A 26,417-nucleotide genomic window follows, 5' to 3' on the forward strand; every position below is an offset into this window, starting at 1 on the left:
TGCAATGCGCTAATTCCATTCAATTCAATGACCTAAGGGAAATCTGAGAGTTAATTTAAGCGTACCTAATTAACTTGGGGTGTTGAGGTTCATAAATTCATCGAATAAGCAACTGGAGATTATTTTGTATGCAAGTATGCCATGTGTGGAGAAAAACCTCCTAGCCATCTCACCATCCACTTAATTTCACCAATTTCGTCAGAATCTGCCTATTTTACATATTTGTTTTGTTTGTTTGATTTTCGTCAAAAACCAAATCCCCAAGTGTCTTAGAGTGTCTAATTAGTTAGAATATGTTTTAGATTGTGTTTTTGAGTGTTTTGATTCAAGTTGTTACCCAAATTCGTCCAAATTAGTGAAAGTGCTCAAAACTGCCCAGAAAGTGTTTTTAAGGCAGTTTTGAGTGTTTTGGGGCTGTTTTGAGTCTTTGGGTTTGTTTTAGTGTTTTTATTGTTTAGCTTTGCATTCTTTGAGTCTAGTTTAGTGTTTTAACCTTTGTTTTACGTTTTTGAGTCAGTTTCCAAGTGATTTAGCAATCCCTCCTAATCCCCGGTTTAGAACGATCCCTACTTATTTATATGCTACAATTGTCAAAAGAGGGTTAATTTGTGTGTTAAGTTAATTTTCGCATCAAATTTTGGCGCCGTTGCCGGGGATTAGCAACTTTGCTAATCCCTTGTTATTTCTTTTTAGTTATTTTCATGTGTTATTAGTTTGTTATTTGTTTTAGCTTCTGACCTATTTGTTTCCTTGTTTTAGGCACTAGTTTATGACTCGGAGTTCTCAACCGGTTCATACGCATATCTTAGACTTTGACGACGATTTTGAGCGAGCCTTGAGAAGAAAGAAGAATCAACAAGAGCCTCAACCATCTCAACCTGCACCTGAGCTTGAAGAGGACGAAATACAAGTGGAGGAGGAGGCCACGGCAAGGGTTGTTGAGGAAGAACAAGTTATGGCAGCCGACAACCGAACAATCAAGGAGCTTTCCGCTTCGGGATTGGTTAATGCCACGCCTCTATGCATTCAATATCCAAGGGCAGCCCCCGACAAGACTGACGAGTTCGAACTCAAGTCCAGTTTATTGCACCATATTCCTAAGTTCCATGGGTTGTCCATGGAAGATCCTAATAAACACTTGAAGGAGTTCGAGGTTGTTTGCTCAAGTATGACCCCGGTGAATGTTGATGGGAGCATTTTAAAAATGAAGGCTTTTCCCTTTTCTCTCTTAGAAAAGGCTAAAGATTGGTTGTATGAACTAGCCCCCGGAACTGTCACGTCGTGGGAGAGTATGAAAAGGGCGTTTTTAGAGAAGTTTTTCCCAACTTCTCGAGTCATTCTTTTACGTAAAAGAATTAGTGGCATTCAGCAAGATCAAGGTGAATCATTTCCAACTTATTATGAACGTTTTAAAACCCTTGTTGCTTCATGTCCACAGCACCAAATGAAGGAGGAGCTTCTTCTTCAATATTTCTACGAAGGGCTTCTACCAATTGAACGTCAAATGCTAGACGCCTCAGCGGGTGGAGCTTTAGTGGACAAAACACCTATGGCCGCCAAGACTCTCATTGCCAACCGAGCTTTGAATGCTCAACAATACGAAGGAGTTGGCCAAAGAGACATGCCACGGCAGCAACAAGTTAATGAGGTAAGTGCTATTTCCGAACTTCAAAATCAAATGGCTAATCTTACTTCTCTACTTTCGCAGGTGGTTGAATTACCCAAGGTACAAAGTGTGGCTGCTTGTGGCGTGTGCTCCATGAATGGACATCTCACGGACAAGTGCCCTCAATTGATTGAGAACGGAGGGTGGGAATCTGCCAATGCCGTGGGTTATGGGAACCAAAACCAACCAAGGAATGATCCTTTCTCTAACACATACAATCCCGGTTGGAGAGATCATCCAAATTTCAAATGGAGGGAGCCACAACAACCTCAACAACAAAGCACATTTAGGCAGCAACCTCCGGGGTTCTACCAAAGGCCGCATGCACCCACACCACCCCAAGCACAACCTACACAACCGAAATCAGGTTCGTCCATAGATAATGATCAAATTTTTCAATTACTAACTTCTATGGCGCAGGGAATGCAAACTAGGGACAAAAAGGTTGATGAATTAGAAAAGCAAGTAGGGCAGATTGCGGAGTTCATGGGCCAATTTAGAGAGCAAGGTAAGTTGCCTAGTTCAACCGTTGTCAACCCAAAAGGAGGATTTGAATCTGCCAAAGCAATCATGTTGCGAAGTGGAAAACAAGTTGGAACGGCTGCACAACCCTCTAACTCAGCCCCAACGGAGGATGAAAAGTTGCAATTGGAGGAGGGGGAGCAAGAACAAGCCACGGCAAGGGTAGAAAGTACCTTGCCGCAGCCACCTAACCTACACCATTCGGCTTCCAAGGGTAAGAATGTTCCAAGTTCGATTATTTCTAATGCTATTCCTCCAAATGTACCCTTTCCTCGCAGATTCATGCAAACAAAGAAGGAGGAAGTTGAAAAGGACATTTTAGAGACATTTAGAAAAGTACAAGTCAATATACCACTTTTGGATGCAATTAAGCAAGTTCCAAGGTATGCTAAGTTTTTAAAAGAACTTTGCACCACTAGGAAGAGAATTTCTAACAAAGAGGTTGTAAAGGTAAGTGAAAATGTCTCAGCCATCTTACAACGCAAATTGCCCCCTAAATGCAAAGATCCGGGTAGTTTTACAATTCCTTGTGTTATTGGCAATAATCGGTTTGAACATGCCATGCTAGACTTAGGTGCATCTATTAATGTTATGCCTTACTCAATTTATGCATCTATGAACCTAGGTGAGTTAAAAAATGATGGTGTGATTATTCAATTGGCCGATAGATCTAATGCCTATCCAAAGGGTGTTTTGGAAGATGTGTTAGTGCAGGTTAATCATCTAATCTTTCCGGCGGACTTCTATGTATTGGAAATGGAAGAATCAAACCATGCCCCGTCTTTGCCAATTCTTCTTGGCCGGCCCTTTATGAAAACCGCCCGCACAAAGATTGATGTGTTTAATGGGACCTTGACAATGGAATTTGATGGGGAAGTGATTAATTTCAATCTTTCTGAATCTATTAAGTACCCTCTTGATGATCATTCATGTTTTGCTATTGATGTAATTGATTCGTTGGCGCAGGACCATTTTGAACAATTGAACGAAGATGCACTTGAATTGGTCATCACAAAGGGAATGGAACTCAAGGACAAGGAAGTAGGGCAAGTGCATACCCACGGCATGCATGGTGAGCACCATGCCGTGCCCCCTAGTAATGACTTGGTTGAGATAGTGGCTGCCCTTGAGTCATTGCCACTACAATCTGGTAAGTCCTCGGACCCAATTTCACTTCCAATTTCGACTGATAAGCCCATTCCTTCAGTTGTGCAGCCACCTTCCCTTGAACTTAAACCATTGCCAAGTCATTTGAAGTATGTTTTCTTGGGAGATCAAGAGACCTTGCCCGTCATCATATCCTCCTCACTCACGGCACAAGAAGAAGGTAAGTTAGTGAGGGTGTTAAAGGAGTACAAAACCGCCATTGGGTGGACCTTGGCCGACATCAAGGGAATAAGCCCAACCACGTGCATGCATCGTATACTTTTGGAGGAGGGGACCAAAGCATCTCGAGAGGCTCAACGCCGACTCAACCCTCCAATGATGGAAGTTGTGAAGAAGGAGATAATCAAGCTCTTGGATTGTGGAGTGATCTATCCAATTTCAGACAGTCGGTGGGTGTCTCCGGTGCAATGTGTCCCAAAGAAATCCGGAGTAACTGTGGTGACAAATGCCGAAAATGAGCTTGTTCCTACGCGAATCCAAACAGGTTGGAGGGTTTGCATTGACTATAGGAAGCTCAATGCCACGACAAGGAAAGATCATTTTCCCTTGCCATTCATTGATCAAATGCTTGAAAGGTTAGCGGGTTATGCGTTTTATTGTTTTCTTGATGGGTATTCAGGTTATAATCAAATTGTGATAGCCCCAGAAGATCAAGAAAAAAACCACTTTCACATGCCCTTTTGGTACATTTGCTTATCGTCGTATGCCATTTGGTTTATGTAATGCACCTGCCACATTTCAAAGATGCATGATGAGCATATTTTCAGATTACGTTGAGAAAATTATTGAAGTTTTTATGGATGATTTCAGCGTTTTTGGTGATTCATTTGATGGTTGTTTGAATAATCTTAGTTTGATTTTAAAACGATGCATTGAAACTAACCTTGTGTTAAATTGGGAGAAATGTCATTTCATGGTTAAACAAGGCATAGTTTTAGGTCATATTATTTCTGAAAAAGGTATTGAGGTAGATAAATCAAAAATAGATCTTGTGCGTCACTTACCCTCTCCTACTTCGGTTAGAGAGGTTCGTTCGTTCCTTGGACATGCAGGTTTTTATAGGAGGTTCATCAAGGATTTCTCGAAGATCTCCCAACCTTTATGCCGCCTCCTACAAAAAGATGCACCTTTCGACTTCACCAAGGAATGCACGGCAGCTTTCCAACTCCTCAAGGACATGCTAACCACGGCACCCATCATTGTGCCACCAGATTGGAGTCTTCCGTTCGAGCTAATGTGTGATGCATCCGACTATGCGTTAGGGGCTGTTTTAGGCCAAAGGAAGGACAAGAAGCCGCATGTCATCTACTACGCATCTCGGACGTTGAATGACGCTCAATTGAACTATTCAACTACTGAAAAAGAACTTCTTGCCATTGTCTTTGCTTTAGATAAATTTCGATCATATTTACTTGGTACTAAGGTTATTATTTTCACTGATCATGCAGCTTTAAAGTACTTGTTCACGAAGAAGGAAGCCAAACCACGGCTAATTCGATGGATGCTACTTCTTCAAGAGTTTGACATCGAAATCAAGGACAAAAAGGGAAGTGAAAATGTGGTGGCTGACCACCTAAGCCGCATGATACATGAGGAGGAGCCGTACCCTATTGTAGAAACATTCCCTGACGAGCAATTGTTATCCATTAAGGTAAGTGAGCCTTGGTATGCGGATTTGGTAAATTATTTGGTGACTAAACAAGTTCCTACCACTTTAACTAGAAACCAACGTGATAAATTGAAAAAAGACGCTAGGTTTTATGTTTGGGATGATCCATACTTGTGGAAATATTGCTCGGATCAGATTATACGTAAGTGTGTGCATGACATGGAATTCACTTCTATTTTAACATTTTGTCACACTTATGCATGTGGGGGACACTTTGGGACACAACGCACAGCCCTTAAGGTTTTAGAATGTGGATTCTATTGGCCAACTTATTTAAGGATGCTAGAAACTTTTGTATGTCTTGTGATCGTTGCCAAAGAATGGGCAACATTAGTGCAAAGGATCAAATGCCGCAAAATGTTATTCTCCCGGTTGAAATTTTTGATGTTTGGGGTATTGATTTTATGGGTCCTTTTCCTTCCTCACATGGTTTCTTGTATATCTTACTTGCTGTGGATTATGTATCGAAATGGGTGGAAGCAAAAGCCACCCGAACTAATGATTCTCGAGTGGTTGCAGATTTCATTAGAACTAACCTTTTTGCAAGGTTTGGAATGCCACGAGTGATCATAAGTGATGGAGGATCTCACTTTTGCAATCGAACCATTGAGGCTTTGCTCAAGAAGTACAACGTCACGCATAAGGTTTCAACACCTTATCATCCTCAGACCAATGGGCAAGCCGAGGTTTCAAATAGGGAGATTAAGCAGATTCTAGAAAAAACCGTGGGCCCTACAAGGAAGGATTGGAGTGTACGGTTGGAGGATGCGTTGTGGGCATATCGCACGGCTTACAAGACCCCCCTGGGCATGTCCCCATTTCGGCTCATTTATGGCAAACCATGCCATCTTCCCGTGGAATTGGAGCACAAGGCGCATTGGGCCATCAAGACATTCAATATGGACATTGATGCCGCTGGAATTCACAGGAAGCTCCAATTGAATGAATTAGAAGAGATTAGGAACGAGGCGTATGAAAATGCTCGACTTTACAAGGAGAAGACCAAGGCTTTCCATGATAAGATGATTCGAGGCAAATCATTCTCCATTGGGCAGAAAGTGCTACTCTTTAATTCCCGCCTTCGCTTGTTTCCTGGTAAGTTGCGTTCTAAGTGGGTTGGCCCGTTTGTTATTACTAATGTTTTTCCTTATGGTGCAGTCCAAGTTCAAAGCTTGAAAACAGGACAAGAGTTCACGGTGAATGGCCATCGATTAAAGCCTTACTATGAGAAGTTCGAGGAGCATGTGGTGGATAATGTACCCCTCCATGCCGTGGGTACTACTAGTGAAGCTTAGCATGGCGTATTCGTCCGGCTGAAAGACGTTAAAGCAAGCGCTTCTTGGGAGGCAACCCATGCATTCAACAAGGAGAAGATGGAACTTCCACTCCAAACCCAGATTTGCGTTTCTAAACCCTTCTCCTTTCTGTTTATTTTATCGTGCTTAGTTGTTTATTATTTGTTTGCTTTTATGTGAGTCTTTGTGTGAAACATTGAGGACAATGTTTGATTTAAGTGTGGGGGGGTAAACAAGTGTTTTTATGCAAAATTCGTGGGATTCTATCACCTATCACTTCTAATGTTGTTTCTCACTGTTTTTAAGTGTTTTTAGTGCATTTTAAGCTGTTTTGGTGTGTGTTGAAGTAAAAATCCGAAAATTTGAAAAAAAAAAAAAATCGAAAAAAATTGTTTTGAAAAAGCCAAAAAGAGTTGTTTTTGTGTGTTTGTTTGTGTCTTAGGGTACCTTCCAACACAATGATGAGGATTTGGTTTTTAATGCATGACTGTTAAAGAGAGTTACAAACAATGATGGAAGTTTGATTTGCTCTTTGGTTTATGCTTGGTTGTAGTTATAGTTTACGAATTCACATGTAATTGCAAAAGATAAAATCAGTTTTTGTAACATGCTTGAAGGAAGGAACTCAAACAAACGCTACATCCCTGAGAGACTTGAGCCTAAACGTTTATTTGGAGAGTTATTAATCTGTGCATTCTTGTTTTCTAAAAGTCGTTGCATGATCTCATTATTCTTTGCTTGGTTGCTACTTAGAATGCGTTTCATCACTATAGTTCCAAATACTAGAACTCATACCCGTTTTATTCAAAGCATGAAATTGATTAGCATAACAAATAACAAGATGAAGTTGTGTAGTAGTCACCACCATAGCCAAATAGCCGAATCCACCCTTGTCACTTGTATTGTAGGTTTAAACCCCTTTGAGCCTTATTTAGCCTATTTTCTTGTTAACCACATCATCCTTACCTAGCCTAGAATAGGACTTCCCATACCTTTGTTCTTAAAGTATAGTGGAGCATAATGTAAAAGGAATTCCTTTTGAGTGACATTTGTGCAGAAAACGAGTGTGGGGGAAGGTATTTTGTGAGTGTGTGTGTGCCAAAGTCTTAAAAGGGGCACGAGAAAAGAAAGAAAAAAAAAAAAAAAAAAAACGAAAAGAAAAAAAAATTGTGAAAAAGAAGAAAAAAAGAAGAAGAAAAGAAAGAAAAAGAGTGAAAATAAGTGAGAATGAACTCACAAGTGTTGATTGTTGAAGAAAGGGTCCAAAAAGTTTGAATATGGCCCTAAGTTTTGTGTGATTCCCCCTTGGGTGATCAAAGTTGACTTCCGCGTTATAAAGGGAATTCTAAGTGCCTAATCCAATACTTTGCTCATTATTGCTTTAAGAATGTTTGTTATCCTTTACCTTTCGTTGTTAGCCAATACCCTAGCCTCGTTACAACCCTTTGACTTCTATCTTGATTGTTATGTGTTTCAATATGTGGAGTTTAAAGTGGGTTTGGAGCATATGGTATCCCTGGTTCTCGTATCTAGGTAGTAGCATTCCATTCATGAGATCATATACATACATGTTAATAATTCCAGAAAATGCTTTCCTTGTTATAACATATGTGAGTGTTCGTCTACATGTTTACATCAATCTTCTCACGTATACCTAGTGTAGGGAGTGTAGTTAGAAAATCTGTGTGAAAATTGAGAGTACACCTAGTAAGGAATTGAGGGAATTCTGTAAGGCATGTTACTACATTCAAAATGTTGTTTTAATTGATTAAATGCGAGCTAGTGAATGGTGACTATGATTAAGTATGCTCGAGGGTAAGGATTGCTTAAATCTATGTGAGTGGTGATCTTTGGCATGTCATGTTTCATTGGAAATCCCTGAGACGAACGTTGGAAGGTTTAGATTATATGTTTTGTTTCTTTTGTTTATTTGTTTTGCTCGAGGACTAGCAAAAGATAAGTGTGGGGGAATTTGATAGGAGCATATTTAGGCGACTTAACTAGCTTATTCTTGTGCATTTGTGCTATTATTTCTTAGTTAATGTCGTATTACAACTCAATTTCGTGTGTTTGTAGGTCCTATGGGTTAAAGTATCAAGAAAGTGCATTTTGGTGCATTTTGGAGCTATTTTGGACACTAGGTGGTGAGCTTGCATGTGGGCTAACATGGATGGACGAATTTGGACTTTAAGAAGGTGGAAATGTGATAAGAAGAGGAAGGAACTAAGCTAAGGACAAAGTGGATAAGGAAAGTGCAAGAAAAGAGGAAACATTATCCAAAACCTTATCCAACCTTATCCAACATTATCCAAAACCTTATCCAACCTTATCCAACATTATCCAAAACCTTATCTAACATTATCCAATTATCCAAAACATTATCCAAACCTTATCTCATCTTATCCTATCCAAACCTTATCATGTCTTACTCCTAATTACATGGGGACCTAAATGGATCATTCTAGAACCTATTTCTAGAAGCATCCTAGTCTAGAAGGCCCAAATCTGCCACAAAACCTATTCTTTCTAGAAACCCTAGAAAAGTGGCGCCCAAACCTTTCTAGAAGGCTTTACCTTGCCTTGCAAGGCAAGCTACCCTTCCCCCTAAATCAGCCGCACCTTCCTAGGCCCAATCCCTTTGGGATTCTGAATTCCAAGGCCTAATCCTTGTGGATTTGGGTATACAAATCAGTTTATAGAACTATGTGGGCCAAAACCTTCTCCTAAGTGGATTTGAATCACTATGGCCGAATTCTAGGGCCCTAATCCACCAAATCTGCTAAGTAAACCCTAATCTAATAAACCCTAGGACTATATAAACATATTTTCAGCCACAAATTCGTACCAACCCCTTATGCTAGATAGAAAACCCTTGTGCCGCACCTCCATTCTCCATTCTAAGCCTCCATAGACCTCCCTACACATCCATACATCTCTGCCGCACCCTTCCCCACCATAATCAACCATCCTCCATCCCTCCAAACAAGAAAACACCACCCAAAACCACAAATTCCATCACCCAAACTTTGTGCCGCAGCAAGGAGGAGGAAGAGGAGCCAATCTGTGCATCGAATCCATCTTGGAATTGCTGGGCATTTAGGTGTAATCTTTCTTATGATTTCAATGTTTAAATTCAATACTTTTTGTTGTGCAAGCATGAGGAACTAATCCCCCCTTTGGCTAGGGGGGAAATTCGAAACCATGGTTATATTTGCATGATGATTTGATTACTTTCAGTTGTGATTTCATGAATGATGAATTCAATTTACTTATCTATTTTAATTAAAACTAGTTTATGTATATGAATTGAGAGTGCACGCTTGATTTGCATGCATAAACATGATGCTAGGATATGAGGGAACTTCACCTAATCGTTGGGAACTCATATCCATGAGTAGTTAAGATTGTTGGTCGCAATTATGTTAAGTAAATTCTTGGCATAAGTATCATGCGCTTTCATAGTTACGAATGCCTCGTCAACACCTATGATTTCCATAGAACCTAATGATCTTTGATTGTCTTCCTATCATGCGCTTTCATATAGAAAACTTTTAAGGAATAATTTGATTGCAATGCGCTAATTCCATTCAATTCAATGACCTAAGGGAAATCTGAGAGTTAATTTAAGCGTACCTAATTAACTTGGGGTGTTGAGGTTCATAAATTCATCGAATAAGCAACTGGAGATTATTTTGTATGCAAGTATGCCATGTGTGGAGAAAAACCTCCTAGCCATCTCACCATCCACTTAATTTCACCAATTTCGTCAGAATCTGCCTATTTTACATATTTGTTTTGTTTGTTTGATTTTCGTCAAAAACCAAATCCCCAAGTGTCTTAGAGTGTCTAATTAGTTAGAATATGTTTTAGATTGTGTTTTTGAGTGTTTTGATTCAAGTTGTTACCCAAATTCGTCCAAATTAGTGAAAGTGCTCAAAACTGCCCAGAAAGTGTTTTTAAGGCAGTTTTGAGTGTTTTGGGGCTGTTTTGAGTCTTTGGGTTTGTTTTAGTGTTTTTATTGTTTAGCTTTGCATTCTTTGAGTCTAGTTTAGTGTTTTAACCTTTGTTTTACGTTTTTGAGTCAGTTTCCAAGTGATTTAGCAATCCCTCCTAATCCCCGGTTTAGAACGATCCCTACTTATTTATATGCTACAATTGTCAAAAGAGGGTTAATTTGTGTGTTAAGTTAATTTTCGCATCAGCGGGCAAGCAGGCGTTGGCCCATGTTGGACACAGAACTCGCACACTGAACACTAAGTGCGAGGGACTCTTGAACGGCCAACTCATCGGACCGTCCTGACAGCAGCCTACTATCTTTTGGAGTGAGGAGGTTCCTAGCTACTATTGTAGCTGTTGTGGCGTCCTGCATCACGGAGTCTTCACCTGTAAGAAGACCATTAGAAGATAAGAAAGAAGGGCGCCATACGTTACCTTGACGCGGCGCGCCCGTATCACTGCTAAGGCTCAATTCCAAGCTAAGGTTCGATGAGTTTGCCATTTTTCAAAAGTGTTCAAAGAGAAGGGATGGAGTTAAATTTCAAAGGGCCGGAGTCGATTTTCAAGAATGGTAAATCTTCAGAGTGTGTTTGTTGTGGTGATCGATAGCTCAATAAAAAAGCCAAGGCGACGCGTCCACCAATTCAAAAAGCCGGAATTTCCGGCGTAATTTAGGCAACGCTTTCTCGGCTTTTCAGAAGACGCGTTCAACTTTGTCAAAAGAATTCTTCTTTTCAGACAACACGTGGAGGCCATCACCGCAACTACACATCTTTAGCCGACAAGCGCAAAGTTCGGCGATGCTTTCTCTGCTTTTCAGAAAACGCGTGCAGCTTTGTCAAAAGGAGCCGCATACGCACTACTACGTGTCGTTCAGAAAGCAAAGGGGCGTCGTTCAGAAATCGAAAGGGCGCCTGCTCAGAAATCGAAGAGGCGTCGTTCAGATATCGAAGAGACATTTGTCGACAAAGGTAAAAACACAGTACCACCACTTGATATTATCTCTATATATGTCGACCTTCGTCTTTTATGGCAAGGCAAACCTGAAGAAAATGCCCAACTCTCTCTCACCTCTGAGGGCGCACTCCCAGCAAAGCCTCTTGAAATACTCAATTTTTTCTCCCCCAAAGAAGATACCAGAAACCTGGAGTACAAATGAGGCAGAAGGAAACGGTCGGTCGAAGCATGTGGGGACAACCACAACAAATACATGTGCTGATTCATTCACCGCTTCTTCAAAAGCAAAGGTATCTCATATCATCAAGGTCAAAAGCAAAAGTATCTCATATCATGCTCTTTCCCTGTCTTTTTCTTTGTCCTTGTTCTTACTCGCATGGCAAAGTAAAAGAAGCAATCAGCCGGCACTTGGAGTCAGTCTTCCGATCTGGAGCCAACTGCCTGGAATCTATTCCTGATTGCTTACCTAGCGTTGCTCTCGAGTAGTCATCTTCAACGGTTGATACACTTCCAGAGAAGGGACCACTTCTGCAAAGGGGAGCGAGTAAGGCAAGTGAAAATGATACATTGAAGCATGTGGAGACAAACATAGGCTGAGTTATCCTCCAACCCTTTTCAATACGAATTGGAAAGATTGAACAAAGAAACAGACCAAAGGGGTAAGCTCAGACCTTCGGGGAAGACCAAAAGAATCCTCCAGCCCAGTAGCACAAAGGAAAATCAACAAGTGGAGGAGACCAAAAGAATCATGCAGCCCAGTTCAAGAGTATGCCTGTGGAATCACCAAGATCAATGCCTCAATGCAATCACCAAGGAGAAGAGGGAATTTACACTCCATAACCAGATTTGCGTCCCTAAACTCTTCTCTTTGTTAATTACATTCTGCCATGTTTAGTATGTTTAAATGCTTTTTGTGTGTTTACTTATGTTTTGTGTGAATCTATGCTTAAAACATTGAGGACAATGTTTGATTTAAGTGTGGGGGGGGGTAACTAATGTTGTTAATGCAAATTCGTGGGATTTTATCACCCATAACTTCAAATGTTGTTCCTTGCTGTTTTAAAGTGTTTTTAAGTTGTTTGAAAGTGTTTTAGTATGTTTTGTTCTTATAACTCCGAAAATCACGTAAAAATTTGAAAAACATGTTTTGAAAAGCCTAAAAAGAGTGTTTTGAGTCATTTTTGTGTGTTTGTGTCTTAGGTTACCTTCCAACACAATGATAAGGATTTGGTTTGTAATTGCATGGCTGTTAAAGAGAGTTATAAACATGGATGAAAGTTTGATTTACTCTTGGTATATGCTTGGTTATGGTTATAATGTATGACTTCACATGCAATCATAAAAGAAAAATTCGTTTTTGTAACATGCTTGAAGGAAGGAACTCAAATAACGCTACATCCCTGTGAGACTCGAGCCATTACTTTCTTTGGAGAGTTATTTTCTGTGATTCTTTGTTTTCTAAAAGTTGTTGCATGATCTCATTATTCCTTGCTTGGTTGCTACTTAGAATGCAATTGTATCATGATAGAACTAAATGCTAGAACTTATATCCGTTTCATTCAAAGCATGACATTGAATTGCATAACATATATCAAGATGAAGTTGTGTAGTTGCCACCATAGCCAAATAGCCTTACTTCCCATATTTCGTATTTGTTGTAAGTTTTAACCCTGTTGAGCCTTGTTTAGCCTTTATTCTTTGTTTAACCACATTATCCTCACCTAGCCTAGTATAGGACAGTCCACACCCTTGTTCTTAAAAGATAGTGAGCATGACTTAAATGAATTCCTTTTGAGTACATTATGAAAGAAAATGAGTGTGGGGGAGAGAATGTTTTGTTCTTAAGTGTTTATGTATGTTTTGAGAGTCAAAAGAAAAGAAAAAAAATTGTGAAAAACATATGAAAAAGAAAAACAGAAAAGAAAAGAAAGAAAGGAAAAAGAGCTTGTTCCCCCTTGTTGTTCAAAAGCTGAGTTTTCATTCAAAAGTGAATTCTAAGTTAATTCAAATGCTTTGCTCGCTATTTCTTTAAGAACCTTTGTTTTCCATATCCCTTCTTTGTTAGTCAAACACCTTTAGCCCCGTTTCAATCCTTATGCTTCTATCTTGATCGTTATGTGTTCAATAATGTGGAGTTTGGAATTGATATGAGCTTATGGAATCACTGGTTCTCATTCTAAGTAGTAGCATTCCATTCATGAGATCATATTCATGTCATTATCGTAAATCCAGAAAATGCTTTCTTTGTTATAACATATGTGAGATACTAGTCTTTCATGTTTACATCAATCTCTCACATATAACTAGTGTAGGGTGTGTAGTCAGAAAATCTGTGTGAAAATAGAGTGCATTCTAGTAAGGAATTGAGGAAATTCTCTAAGGCATGTTACTACATTCGAAATGTGTTTTAAATGCTTAAATGCGAACTAGTATGTGGTGACTATGAGTAAGAATGTACTTAAGTGTAAAGATGGCTAAAATCTGTGGGAATAATGATTTTTAACATGTCATGTGCATTGGAAATCCCTGAGACGATTGTTGGAAGGTTTAGGTTGTGTTTTACTTGTTTAGTGTCGTTTTGTTTGTTTTGTTTTTCTGTTTTGCTCGAGGACGAGCAAAAGATAAGTGTGGGGGAATTTGATAGGAGCATATTTAGGCGACTTACTTAGCTTGTTTTCGTGCATTTATATTGTTAATTCATAGTTGTTTTAGTAGTTTAAGCCATTTTCGTGTGTTTTTAGGTTCATATGGCTAAGGAAGCAAAAAGATGCATTTTGGAGCATTTTGGAGCAAATTAGAGATTGGAATGGATATCATATGCTTGGAGCCAAGAGGATGGACGAAATTGAAGGATTCCTAATCCATTGCAGCCACATGCACATCATCATTCACCACACCTTGCAGCCACATGCATTCCCCTTTTATATTTCCAACCCACATGCACTTCCCACTTCATCATTTCAGCCACCAAACATCCACATGCATTCATCCTAGCTGTTTTGCACATGCATTCATCAACATATCTAGCTGTCATTCACATGCATTTCATTCATCATTTCCACCCCCACATGTCCCTTTAATCATTCAAACATGCACTCCCTTTAATCACATGCATAAATCAGCCACATGCATCTCCCATCACCATATCAGATTTCCATCATATTCACATGCATTCCATCCTTTAAAACATTGCACATGCACTCCCTTTAATTAATTAAGCCACATGCACTCCCATCCATTTCATCATTGCAGCCAACACATGCTTTCACATGCATTTTCAGATTGTCCCCTTGCACATGCAGCCACATATTCATTGCACATGCAATTCCAACCCACATGCATCCTTTAATCATTCAAACATGCAGCCACATTCCCTCCTAGCTGTCATGTTCCCCCCATTTCACCTATAAATAAGCATCCATTGCATTCATTCTCATTCACTCTTCCATATTCCAGAAATTCGTCAAAACCTCTCCACACCCTTGCAGCAGCCACCAAAACACTTTTCTCCTCCATTGCAGCCACTCCAACCACTCCCCAAACCATTCACACCATCAAACTATCCTTAGACCTTGTGCTACAATAAAGAGGAAGAGAAGAGGGCCTAAACGTTCATACAATTCAAGTTTGAGTTGTTGGAATGTTTAGGTGTTTCTTTGATTTCAATGTTTAAATTCAATTCTCTTTGTTTTGTATGTTTGAGGAATGGAAGAAATGAGTGCTTAAACGTTCATACAATTCAAGTTTGAGTTGTTGGAATGTTTAGGTGTTTCTTTGATTTCAATGTTATGAAGAACTAAACCCCCCTTAGCTAGGGGGTGATTCGAAATATATGTTTATACTTGCATTTTGATTTGATTACTTCTAATTACGTTTCATAAGTTGTGAATTCAATTTGTTTAACTGTTTTATTGATAACCTATTTATGTATGTTTATTGAGAGTGCACGCTTAATTTTCATGCATGAATATGACGCTAGAATATAAGTGAGTTTCACCTAATAGTTATGAACTTATATTCACAAGTAGTGGAGGTTGCTTATAAACAATCGCGTTAAATAAATTCTTGGCATAAGTTTCATGCAATCATAGTAACGAATGCCTCGTCAACACTTATAGTTTTCAAAGAACTTAATGATTCTTGCTTGTATCTCTATTATGCAATTCATGTAGGGAACTTGTGGGGAATGCTTTGGGTTGTCGTATGCAATCATCCAATTCATTAACTTAAGGAAAACTTGACGGTTAATTTAAGCGGACCTAATTAACCCGGGGTGTTGAGAATTCATGGTTTATTGAAATGCAATTGGAAATCGTTTTATTATGCAAGTGTAACATGTGTGGAGATGAACCCCTTAGCTAGCATTCATCCATACTTTTCATCATATTCATATTTACATTCTGCCTTAATTACAATCTGTCCATTTAATTTAATTTCGTCAAAACCTTAATCCCCCTTTACTTTAGTGTCCAATTTAGTTAGAAAGTGTCTTAGTTTGTGTTTATAAGTGTTTTGATTCAATTTGTTACACAAATTCGTCCAAATTCACCAAAGTGCTCAAAACTGCCCAGAAAGTGATTTTAAGGCAGTTTTGAGTGTTTTGGGTGATGTTTGAGTCTTTTGGTTTGTCTAAGTGTTTTAAAGTTTAGTTTTGCATTCTTTGAGTCTAGTATAGTGTTTTATATTGTGTTTTTACGTTTTTGAGTCAGTTTCCAAGTGATTTGCAATCCCTCCTAATCCCCGGTTAAGAACGATCCCTACTTACACTTATACTACAATTGTCAAAAAGAGGGTTTAATTTGTGTGCGTATAATTCTCGCATCAATGCCACGAGTTTTAATTAGTGATGGGGGTTCTCACTTTCGTAACCGCACCATTGAAGCTTTGCTCAAGAAGTACAACGTTACTCATAAGGTTTCCACACCTTATCACCCTCAAACTAATGGGCAAGCGGAGGTTTCAAATAGGGAGATCAAACAAGTCCTAGAGAAAACCGTGGGACCCTCAAGAAGAGATTGGAGTTTGCGCTTGGACGATGCATTGTGGGCCTATCGTACGGCTTACAAAACTCCCCTTGGCATGTCACCTTTTCGGCTTATATATGGTAAGCCATGTCATTTGCCCGTTGAGTTAGAGCACAAGGCACATTGGGCTGTGAAAACCTTCAATTTGGACATAGACGCTGCTGGAGTTCATAGGAAGCTCCAATTAGATGAACTTGAGGAGATTAGGAACGAGGCTTACGAGAATGCTCACATCTACAAGGACAAGACGAAGGCTTATCATGATAAGATGCTTCGTACCAAAACGTTCTCCAAGGGGCAGAAAGTGTTGCTTTTTGATTCAAGACTTCGGTTATTCCCTAGTAAGTTACGTTCTAAATGGATTGGACCTCTTGTTGTTACTAATGTTTTTCCTCATGGTGCAGTCCAAGTCCAAAGCTTAAAAAGTGGCCACGAGTTCAAGGTGAACGGACATAGATTGAAGCCATACTATGAGAACTTTGTGGAGCATGTTGTGGAAGAGCTTCCCTTGGGTGCCGTGGGCTACAATCTGGAGTGATTGGGTTCTTCGTCCGGCTGTACGACGTTAAAGCAAGCGCTACTTGGGAGGCAACCCATGCATTCAACAAAGGAAGACCTAGAAAGCACTCCAATTCCAGATATGCGTTCCTAAACTCTTCTCTTTGTTGCTACTTCGTTTCTGCCATGTTAGGTTGTTTAGTTGTTGTTTTGTTTGTTTGTTTGTTAATTGTGTGAGTCTATGCTTGAAACATTGAGGACAATGTTTGATTTAAGTGTGGGGAGGTAACTAAGTTTATTTGATGCAAATTCGTGGGATTTTATCACCCATAACTTCAAATGTTGTTCCTTGCTGTTTTAAGGTGTTTTTAAGTGTTTTTAGAGTGTTTTGAAGTGTTTTCATGCCTTTTGTTCAGAAAATCAGAAAATTTTAAAAAAAAAATTACAAAACAGTTTTGAAAAACCCAAAAAGAGTTGTTTTAAAGTTGTTTTTGTGTGTTTGTTTGTGTCTTAGGTCACCTTCCAACACAATGATGAGGATTTGGTTTTTAATGTCATGACTATTAAAGAATGTTGTAAACATGGCTGGAAGTTGATTTATGCTTTGGTTTATGCTTGGTTATGGTTATGGAAGTTGATTTATGCTTGAAGGAAGAAACTCAAACTAAAGCTACATCCTTGAGAGACTTGAGCCTATAACGTTCTTTGGAGAGTATAATCTGTGATTTTTTGTTTTCTTAAGTCGATGCATGATCTCATTATTCTTTGCTTGGCTGCTACTTGGAATGCATGTCATTATAGTTCCAAATACTAGAACTCATGCCCATTTCATTCAAAGCATGATATTGATTGCATAACATACAATAAGATGAAGTTGTTAGTCAAGCCAAAGCCAAAAAGCCTATCCCTTTTCACATGTATTGTAGGATTACCCCTTTTTGAGCCTTTTCAAGCTTATTTTCTTTGTTAGCCACATTATCCTTACCTAGCCTAGATTAGGACTTTCCATACCCTTGTTCTTAAAGGATAGTGAAGCATGACTTAGAATGAACTCCTTTTGATCAATATATTGCAGAAAATAAGTGTGGGGGAAGATAATAGGGCACGGCCAAAGAATGAAATAAAAAAAAAAAAAAAAAAAAAATTCGTGGAAAAATAAAAAAGAAAATAGAAAAGTGTTGAAAAGAAAGAAAAAGAGTTGAAAAATAAGTGAGAATTATCTCACAAGTATTGGTTATTGAAGGAAGGGTCCAAAAGAGTGAATTTGACCCTAGTTGTTGCATGAATCTTCCATTGTGTTTAAAAGTTGATTTCTGCCATTAAAAGTGAGTTTAAGTGTCAATTTCATTACTTCGCTTCCTATTACTTTAAGAACCTTTGTTTTGCTTTACCTTTCTTTGTTAAACCATTAACCTTAGCCCCGTTACAACCCTCAACTTCTATCTTGATGTTATGTGTTCAATTTGTGGAGTTTGAATTTGGTATGAGCATATGGAATCACTGGTTCTCATTCTAAGTAGTAGCATTTCATTCATGAGATCATATTCATGTCATTGTCATAAATCCAGAAAATGCTTTCTTTGATATAACATATGTGAGTGTTAGAATTCATATTTTCATCAATCTCCTCACATATACCTAGTGTAGGGTGTGGAGTTAGAGAATCTGTGTGAAAATTGAGTGCATTCTAGTAAGGAATTGAGGGAATTCTCTAAGGCATGTTACTACATTCAAAATGTTGTTTTAATTGATTAAATGTGAAATAATAAGTGGTAACTATGATTAAGTGTTTGTTGAAGTGTAAATAAGCTAAATGTCGTGGGAATGATGTTCTATATTGTGTCATGTTCGTTTGAAATCCCTGAGATACATGTGGGAAGGTTTAGAATGTGTTTTGGTTTGTTTTTAGTTTCTTTCGTTTTGTTTTGCTCGAGGACTAGCAAAAGCTAAGTGTGGGGGAATTTGATAGGAGCATATTCATGCGACTTAAATGGCTTGTTCTCGTGCATTTACGTTATGTTTCTTTAGTTATTTTAGTCCTTTATGCCATTTTCGTGTGTTTCTAGGTTCATATGGCTAAGGAAGCAAAAAGGTGCATTTTGGAGCATTTTGGAGCAAAATTGGGCTTGGAATGGATAGCTTATGTTTGGAGCCAAGGTGTTGGACGAAATTGAGGCACTTTAGGACACAAAACAATGGCCCTAGCCCAATTAGATAACCTTGCCATGGCTTATCCCTTCTCCCCTTCCCTTGCCATGCAAACCACCCTATTTTAGGCCCATTCTATGTACTTAAACCTTAGCCCTTTAACCTTGCAGCCATATCCCCTCTTTTATCCACATGCATTCATAATCATTCATAATCATTCACCACCAATTCAGCCACATGCACTTGTTCTTTCATCATTGCACCACCATCCTTTACCATTGCAGCCACATGCACTTCCCCCTTTACCATTGCAGCCACTTGCACTTCCCCCTTCATCATTTCAGCCACCAAACACCCACATGCACTCCCACTCCAGATTTTCAGCCATCCCAATTCATCATTGCACATCAACACATTCTATCATTTCCACATGCATTCCCCTTACAATTTCAGCCACTCCACATGCATTTCCAGCTTTCCACCAAGTTCCTAGCTGTCATGTTCCCTCTTTTCACCTATAAATAAGCATCCATTGCAGCCACAAATCACTAACTCTTCCATATTCAGAAAACCATCTCATATACACATTCATTCACGCTAGAAATTCATTCCCTCTCTCTAACACTGCCATACTTCACCATTCTTCATATTTTCTGCCCAAAAACACTCCTTGCCTTCCCCTACATCCATCCCTACCCTAAACACATCATTCTACATCATCCATAACCCCCAAAACTCACCAAAACCCCTTGTGCCGCAACAACAAAGAGGAGGAGAAGAGGCCTAAACGTTCATACAATTCAAGTTTGAGTTGTTGGAATTTTTAGGTGTACTTCCTTTCCTTGATTTCAATGTTTACTTTGTTATTACTCTCTAAGTTTGTTGTAATCATGAGTGGCTAAACCCCTAATTAGTTAGGGGAAAGTTTGAAGCCATGAACATGTTTGAAATATGAATTGATTTCTTCCAATTGTGATTTGTTAAGTTGTGATTGTAATTCAATTATCATGTTTATTAAAAACTTGTTTTTGTATGTTGATTAGGGATGCATACTTAGTCTTCATGCATAAACTCGATGCTAGTTTATAAACGAGTTTCACCTAATCGTCACAAGTTTATAAACATGAGTAGTGAAGGTTGCTAGTCACAACTGCGTTAATTGAATTCTTGGCAAGAGTATCATGCATTCATAGTTACAATTGCCTCGTCAACACTTATAATTTTCATAGAGCATCATGATCTCTCATTGTATCTCTTCTATGCATTCATGTTGAGAACCATTGGAGAATGATTTGAATTGTCGCATGCATCATCCAATTCAATAACATAAGGAAAATTTGAGAGTTAATTAGTGCATCACGGTTAACTTGGGGTGTTGAGCATCATAGTTAATGAAAAGCAATTGGAGAATCGATTCATATACAAATGTGTCATGTGTGGAGAATGGACCTCTAACTAATCCATCCATTATCTTGTTTTTAAGAAATTCGTTTTTACAATCTGCCTAGTTTGTTATCTTGTTTCGTTATTTCAAATCTCATCAAGACAAAATCCCCCTTTACTTTAGTGTCCAATTTAGTTAGAAAGTGTCTTAGTTTGTGTTTATAAGTGTTTTGATTCAATTTATTACACAAATTCGTCCAAATTCACCAAAGTGCTCAAAACTGCCCAGAAAGTGTTTTTAATGCAGTTTTGAGTGTTTTGGGTGATGTTTGAGCCTTTTGGTTTGTTTTAGTGTTTTAGGCGTTTAGTTTCGCATTCTTTGAGTCTAGTTGAGTGTTTTAAACTTTATTTTACGTTTTTAAGTCAGTTTCCAAGTGATTTGCAATCCCTCCTAATCCCCGGTTAAGAATGATCCCTACTTACATACTTACTACAATTGATAAAAAGAGGGTATAATTTGTGTGCGTATAAATCTCGCATCACCTACATGATTGCATAATAGAGATACAAGCAAGAATCATTACGCTCTATGAAAATTATGAGTGTTGACGGGGCATTCGTTACTATGATTGCATGAAACTTATGCCAAGAATTCGTTTAACGCGATTGTTTATAAGCAACCTCCACTACTTGTGAATATAAGTTCGTAACTATTAGGTGAAACTCACTTATATTCTAGCGTCATATTCATGCATGAAAATTAAGTGTGCACTCTCAATAAACATACATAAATAAGTTATCAATCAAACAGTTAAACGAATTGAATCCACAACTTATGAAACGCAATTAGAAGTAATCAAATCAAAATGCAAGCATAAACATATATTTCGAATCCCCCCCCTAGCCAAGGGGGGTTTAGTTGAATTTAAACATTGGAATCAAAGAAACACCTAAACATTCCAACAACTCAAACTTGAATTGTATGAACGTTTAGGCCCTCTTCTCTTCCATTCCTCATTCGTACAAAACAAAGAGTATTGAAATTAAACATTGAAATCAAAGAAACACCTAAACATTCCAACAACTCAAACTTGAATTGTATGAACGTTTAGGCCCTCTTATCTTCCTCTTCGTTGTAGCACAAGGTCTAAGGATAGTTTGATGGTGTGAATGGTTTGGGGAGTGGTTGGAGTGGCTGCAATGGAGGAGAAAAGTGTTTTGGTGGCTGCTGCAAGGGTGTGGAGAGGTTTTGACGAATTTCTGGAATATGGAAGAGTGAATGAATGTTTGTGTGAAGTGTGTGTGGTTTTTATAGGGAGATGGATGGATGGGAGAGGGAACATGACAGCTAGGTTGCATGTGCAAATGCTAGGATGGCTGAAATTGTAAGGGGAATGCATGTGCAATGTTGGAAATCTGATGGGAGAAAGGTGGATGCATGTGTTGGCTGATTTAAAGAATGTGAGGGAATGATGAAAGGGGAAACATGACAGCTAGGATGAATGCATGTGGAGTGCATGTGCAATGTTTTAAAGGATGGAATGCATGTGAATATGCTAGAAATCTGATGGGAATGAATGATTAAATGTGAATGGCTGATTAGAATCTAGGGTGCATGTGGGTTAGAAATGCATGTGGGTGAATGTTTGAATGATTAAAGGGGAAACATGACAGCTAGGTTGGTTGGTGGCTGCCATGGAGGTGTGGAATGATGGAATTTCACAAGGGGAATGCATGTGCACAGTTTTGGTGTGGAGAAATGATTATGGATGCATGTGTTGAATGATTTCTTGGTGAGGGATGTGGAGTGGCTGGAATGATGAATGAATAAAGGGTGCATGTTGATGCGAGAATTATACGCACACAAATTAAACCCTCTTTTTGTCAAATTGTAGTATATGTATAAGTAGGGATCGTTCTGGACCGGGGATTAGGAGGGATTGTTAACCACTTGGATTTGACTCAAAAACGTAAAATAACAATATGAAACACTATACTAGACTTAAAGAATGCAAAACTAAACTTTAAAACACTAAGACAAACCAAAAGACTCAAAACAACACAAACACACTCAAATCTGCCTAAAAACCACTTTCTGGGCAGATTTGAGCAAAACCACAAATTTGGACGAAATTAAGTAATAACTTGACTCAAGAACGTAAAAACACAATATAAAACACTAAACTAACTCAAAGAATGTAAAACTAAACACTTAAAACATTAAAACAAACCAAAAGACTCAAACATCACCCAAAACACTCAAAACTGCCTTAAAATCACTTTCTGGGCAGTTTTGAGCACTTTGGTGAATTTGGACGAAATTATGTAACAAAATGAATCAAAACACTTATAAACATAAACTAAAACACTTTCTACTAAATTGGACAATAAAGTAAAGGGGGATTGAGTTTTATACGAAATTAAATAAAATGTACAGATTCGAATTAAGACAGATAGTATATATGAATGTGATGAAATGGAATGAATGGATGGATGCTAGCCAAGGGGTTCATCTCCATACATGTTATACTTGCATAATAAAATGATTTCCAATTGCATTTCAATAAACCATGAATTCTCAACACCCCAAGTTAACCGTGATGCACTAATTAACCTTCAAATCTTCCTAACGTTATTGAATTGGATGATGCATGCGACAATTCAAAACATTCCCCACAAGTCCTCAACATGAATGCATAGAAGAGGTACAAGCAAGAATCATTACGCTCTATGAAAATTATAAGTGTTGACGAGGCATTCGTTACTATGAATGCATGAAACTCTTGCCAAGAATTCGTTTAACGCGATTGTTTATAAGCAACCTCCACTACTTATGAATATAAGTTCGTAACTATTAGGTGAAACTCACTTATATTCTAGCATCATATTCATGCATGAAAATTAAGCGTGCACTCTCAATAAACATACATAAATAAGTTATCAATAAAACGGTTAAACAAATTGAATCACAACTTATGAAACGCAATTAGAAGTAATCAAATCAAAATGCAAGCATAAACATATATTCGAATCACCCCCCAACCAAAGGGGAGTTTAGTTCCTCATGGTACAAAACAAAGAGAATCAAAGAAACACCTAAACATTCCAACAACTCAAACTTGAATTGTATGAACGTTTAGGCCCTCTTATCATCCATTCCTCATTCGTACAAAACAAAGAGCATTGAAATTAAACATTGAAATCAAAGAAACACCTAAACATTCCAACAACTCAAACTTGAATTGTATGAACGTTTAGGCACTCTTCTCTTCCTCTTCGTTGTAGCACAAGGTCTAAGGATAGTTTGATGGTGTAAATGGTTTGGGGAGTGGTGGAGGAATGGAAGGATGGTGTTTGGATTTGTAGGGAAGACTCACGGCACAAAGGGGGTGGTTTGATGGTCTACATTTCTGCAATGGATGAGTTTATGGAAGAGTGTTTGGAATGGGTGAATTTCTGGCACAAAGGCCTTATTTCTGTGGTGAATGGATTGTGTATGAATGAGAATGAATGAATGAGTATTTATAGGTGAAATGGGGGGAACATGACAGCTAGGAACTTGGTGGAAATCTGAAATGGTGATGGGAGATGCATGTGGCTGTTTGTGCATGTGATTAAAGGGTGGAAATGCATGTGCTTTGACAGAAATGAAAGGGAATGCACGGTTTTGGTTGATTTCTGGTGGTTGTGAGGTGGAAATCTAGGTGGAAATGCATGTGGATTAAAGCTATGTGAATGATTAAGGTGAATGTGCATGAGTGCATGTGAAATCTGCCAAGATGCATGTGTTATGAAGTGGATTTTCTGCAAATGCAAGGTGAATGTGCATGTGATTAAATTAAAAGATGGAATGCATGTGAATGACAGCTAGATATGTTGATGAATGCATGTGACTTGTTTGTGGTGAGTGAATGCATGTGCAAAGCTTTTTGGGAGAAAGGTGGATGAATGTACATGTGACTTAGGTTGTGAAATCTGATGGAATGATGAAGTGGCTGAAATGATGAAATGAATGCATGTGTTGAATGATTAAAGTGCATGTGCAATGTTTTAAAGGATGGAATGATGGAGGAACAAGTGCATGTGAATGCATGGTGATAGCATGTGCACGGTTTTGGTTGGAATGATGGCAGATTGTGAAAACATGTGAATGCATGTGTTTGATGAATGATAAGTGGTGAATGATATGATAAGTGATAAGTGGTGAATGATAAGATAAGTGATAAGTGGTGAATGATAAGTGATATGATATGTGATTATGATAAGTAATGGGAGCATGTGAGAGAATGAATAATGAATGCATGTGTATGGTTTTGGGAGAAAGGTGGAGATGCACGGCATAAGGGAATTGGAAAGGTTTAAATGTCCTAAAACTAAAGGGAACAAAGTTCCAACACTTTGGTCTTCAATTTCGTCCAACATTTTGGCGCCAAGCATAAGCTATCCATCCTTAGCCCAAAAGTGCTCCAAAAGTCTCCAAAATGCATCTTTTTGCTCCTTTAGCCCTTTGGACCTACAAACACACGAAAATAGCTTAAAGGACTAAAATAACTAAAGAAACATAACGTAAATGCACGAGAACAAGCCATTTAAGTCGCATGAATATGCTCCTATCACATGTGGGTTAATTAATTAAAGGGAGTGCATGTGCAATGTTGTTGTTGGTGCAATGATGGAGGAACAAGTGCATGTGGCTGAAATGTGGAAGGTGTGTGGCTACTTCAAGTAGGAATCCTTGTGACATCAACTCTTCAATTTCGTCCATTCCTTTTGCTCCAAGTATAAGTTATCCCTTCCAAGTCCAATTTTGCTCCAAAATGCTCCAAAATGCATCTTTTTGCTTCCTTAGCCACATGAACCTAAAAACACACGAAAATGGCTTAAACGCCAAAAACAACTATGAATTAACAATATAAATGCACGAAAACAAGCTAAGTAAGTCGCCTAAATATGCTCCTATCAATGTGCTCGAGGGGAAGGAAGACTAAAAGCTATGTGATAATGATCTTTGACATGTCATGTTTCATTGGAAATCCCTGAGGCAAACGTTGGAAGGTTTAGGTTATGTTTTGATTGTTTTGTTTCGTTTTGTTTTGTTTTCTTTAGTTGTTTTGTTTTGCTCGAGGACTAGCAAAAGCTAAGTGTGGGGGAATTTGATAGGAGCATATTCATGCGACTTAATTAGCTTGTTCTCATGCATTTATGTTGTGTTTCCTTAGTTATTCTAGTGTTTAAAGTCACTTTTGTGCATTTTCAGATTATAAAGCCAAAGTGTGCAAGAAGATGCAAATTGGAGTCTTTTGGAGCAAAAGAGGAATGAATGAGTTGAAGACTTGAAGAAACGATGAATTCCTACTCCAACGAGGATTCCTACTCAAACAAGTGATAGGAGCATATTCATGCGACCAACTCATATTCTCGTACTTAAGCTGCTGGATCTCTTGCTTAAGACTTTCCACCTCTGCCATGAATGATTCCACCTGACGGGAGCGGGCAAGCAGGCGTTGGCCCATGTTGGACACAGAGCTCGCACACTGAACACTAAGAGTGAGGGACTCTTGAACGGCCAACTCATCGGACCGTCCTGACAGCAGCCTGCTATCTTTTGGAGTGAGGAGGTTCCTAGCTACTACTGTAGCTGTTGTGGCGTCCTGCATCACGGAGTCTTCACCTGTAAGAGGACCGTTAGAAGATAAGAAAGAAGGGCGCCATACGTTACCTTGACGCGGCGCGCCCGTATCACTGCTGAGACTCAATTTTAAGCTAAGGTTCGATGGGTTTGCCATTTTTCAAAAGTGTTCAAAGAGAAGGGGTGGATGGAGTTAAAATTTCAAAGGGCCGGAGACGATGTTCAAGAATGGGAAATCTTCAGAGTGTGTACGTTGGCGGTGATCGATACCTCTATAAGAAGCCAAGGCAACGCGTCCACCGATTCAAAAAGCTGGAATTTCCGGCGTAATTTAGGCGACGCTTTCTCGGCTTTTCAGAGGACGTGTTCAACTTTGTCAAAAGATTTCTTCTTTTCAGAAAACACGTGGAGGCCATCATCGCAACTACACATCTTTAGCCGACAAGCGCAAAGTTCGGCGACG

The 26,417-nt window shown here is 38.8% G+C and overlaps 1 protein-coding gene across 1 annotated transcript; it reads left to right on the forward strand.

The window, feature by feature from the left end:
- Positions 1 to 769: 769 nt before the first annotated feature.
- LOC148695751 (uncharacterized) lies at positions 770 to 3,517 on the forward strand (the record flags this gene model as incomplete). The annotated part of the gene is made up of 1 exon (XM_088697386.1): positions 770 to 3,517. A coding segment is annotated over exon 1 (2,748 nt), but the record flags the coding sequence as incomplete, so codon positions are not given.
- Positions 3,518 to 26,417: the final 22,900 nt, after the last annotated feature.

This window comes from Pyrus communis, chromosome 7 (genome assembly GCF_041283825.1).
Source record: "Pyrus communis isolate YQ-2024b chromosome 7, ASM4128382v1, whole genome shotgun sequence".
Classification (NCBI taxonomy): Eukaryota; Viridiplantae; Streptophyta; class Magnoliopsida; order Rosales; family Rosaceae; genus Pyrus; species Pyrus communis.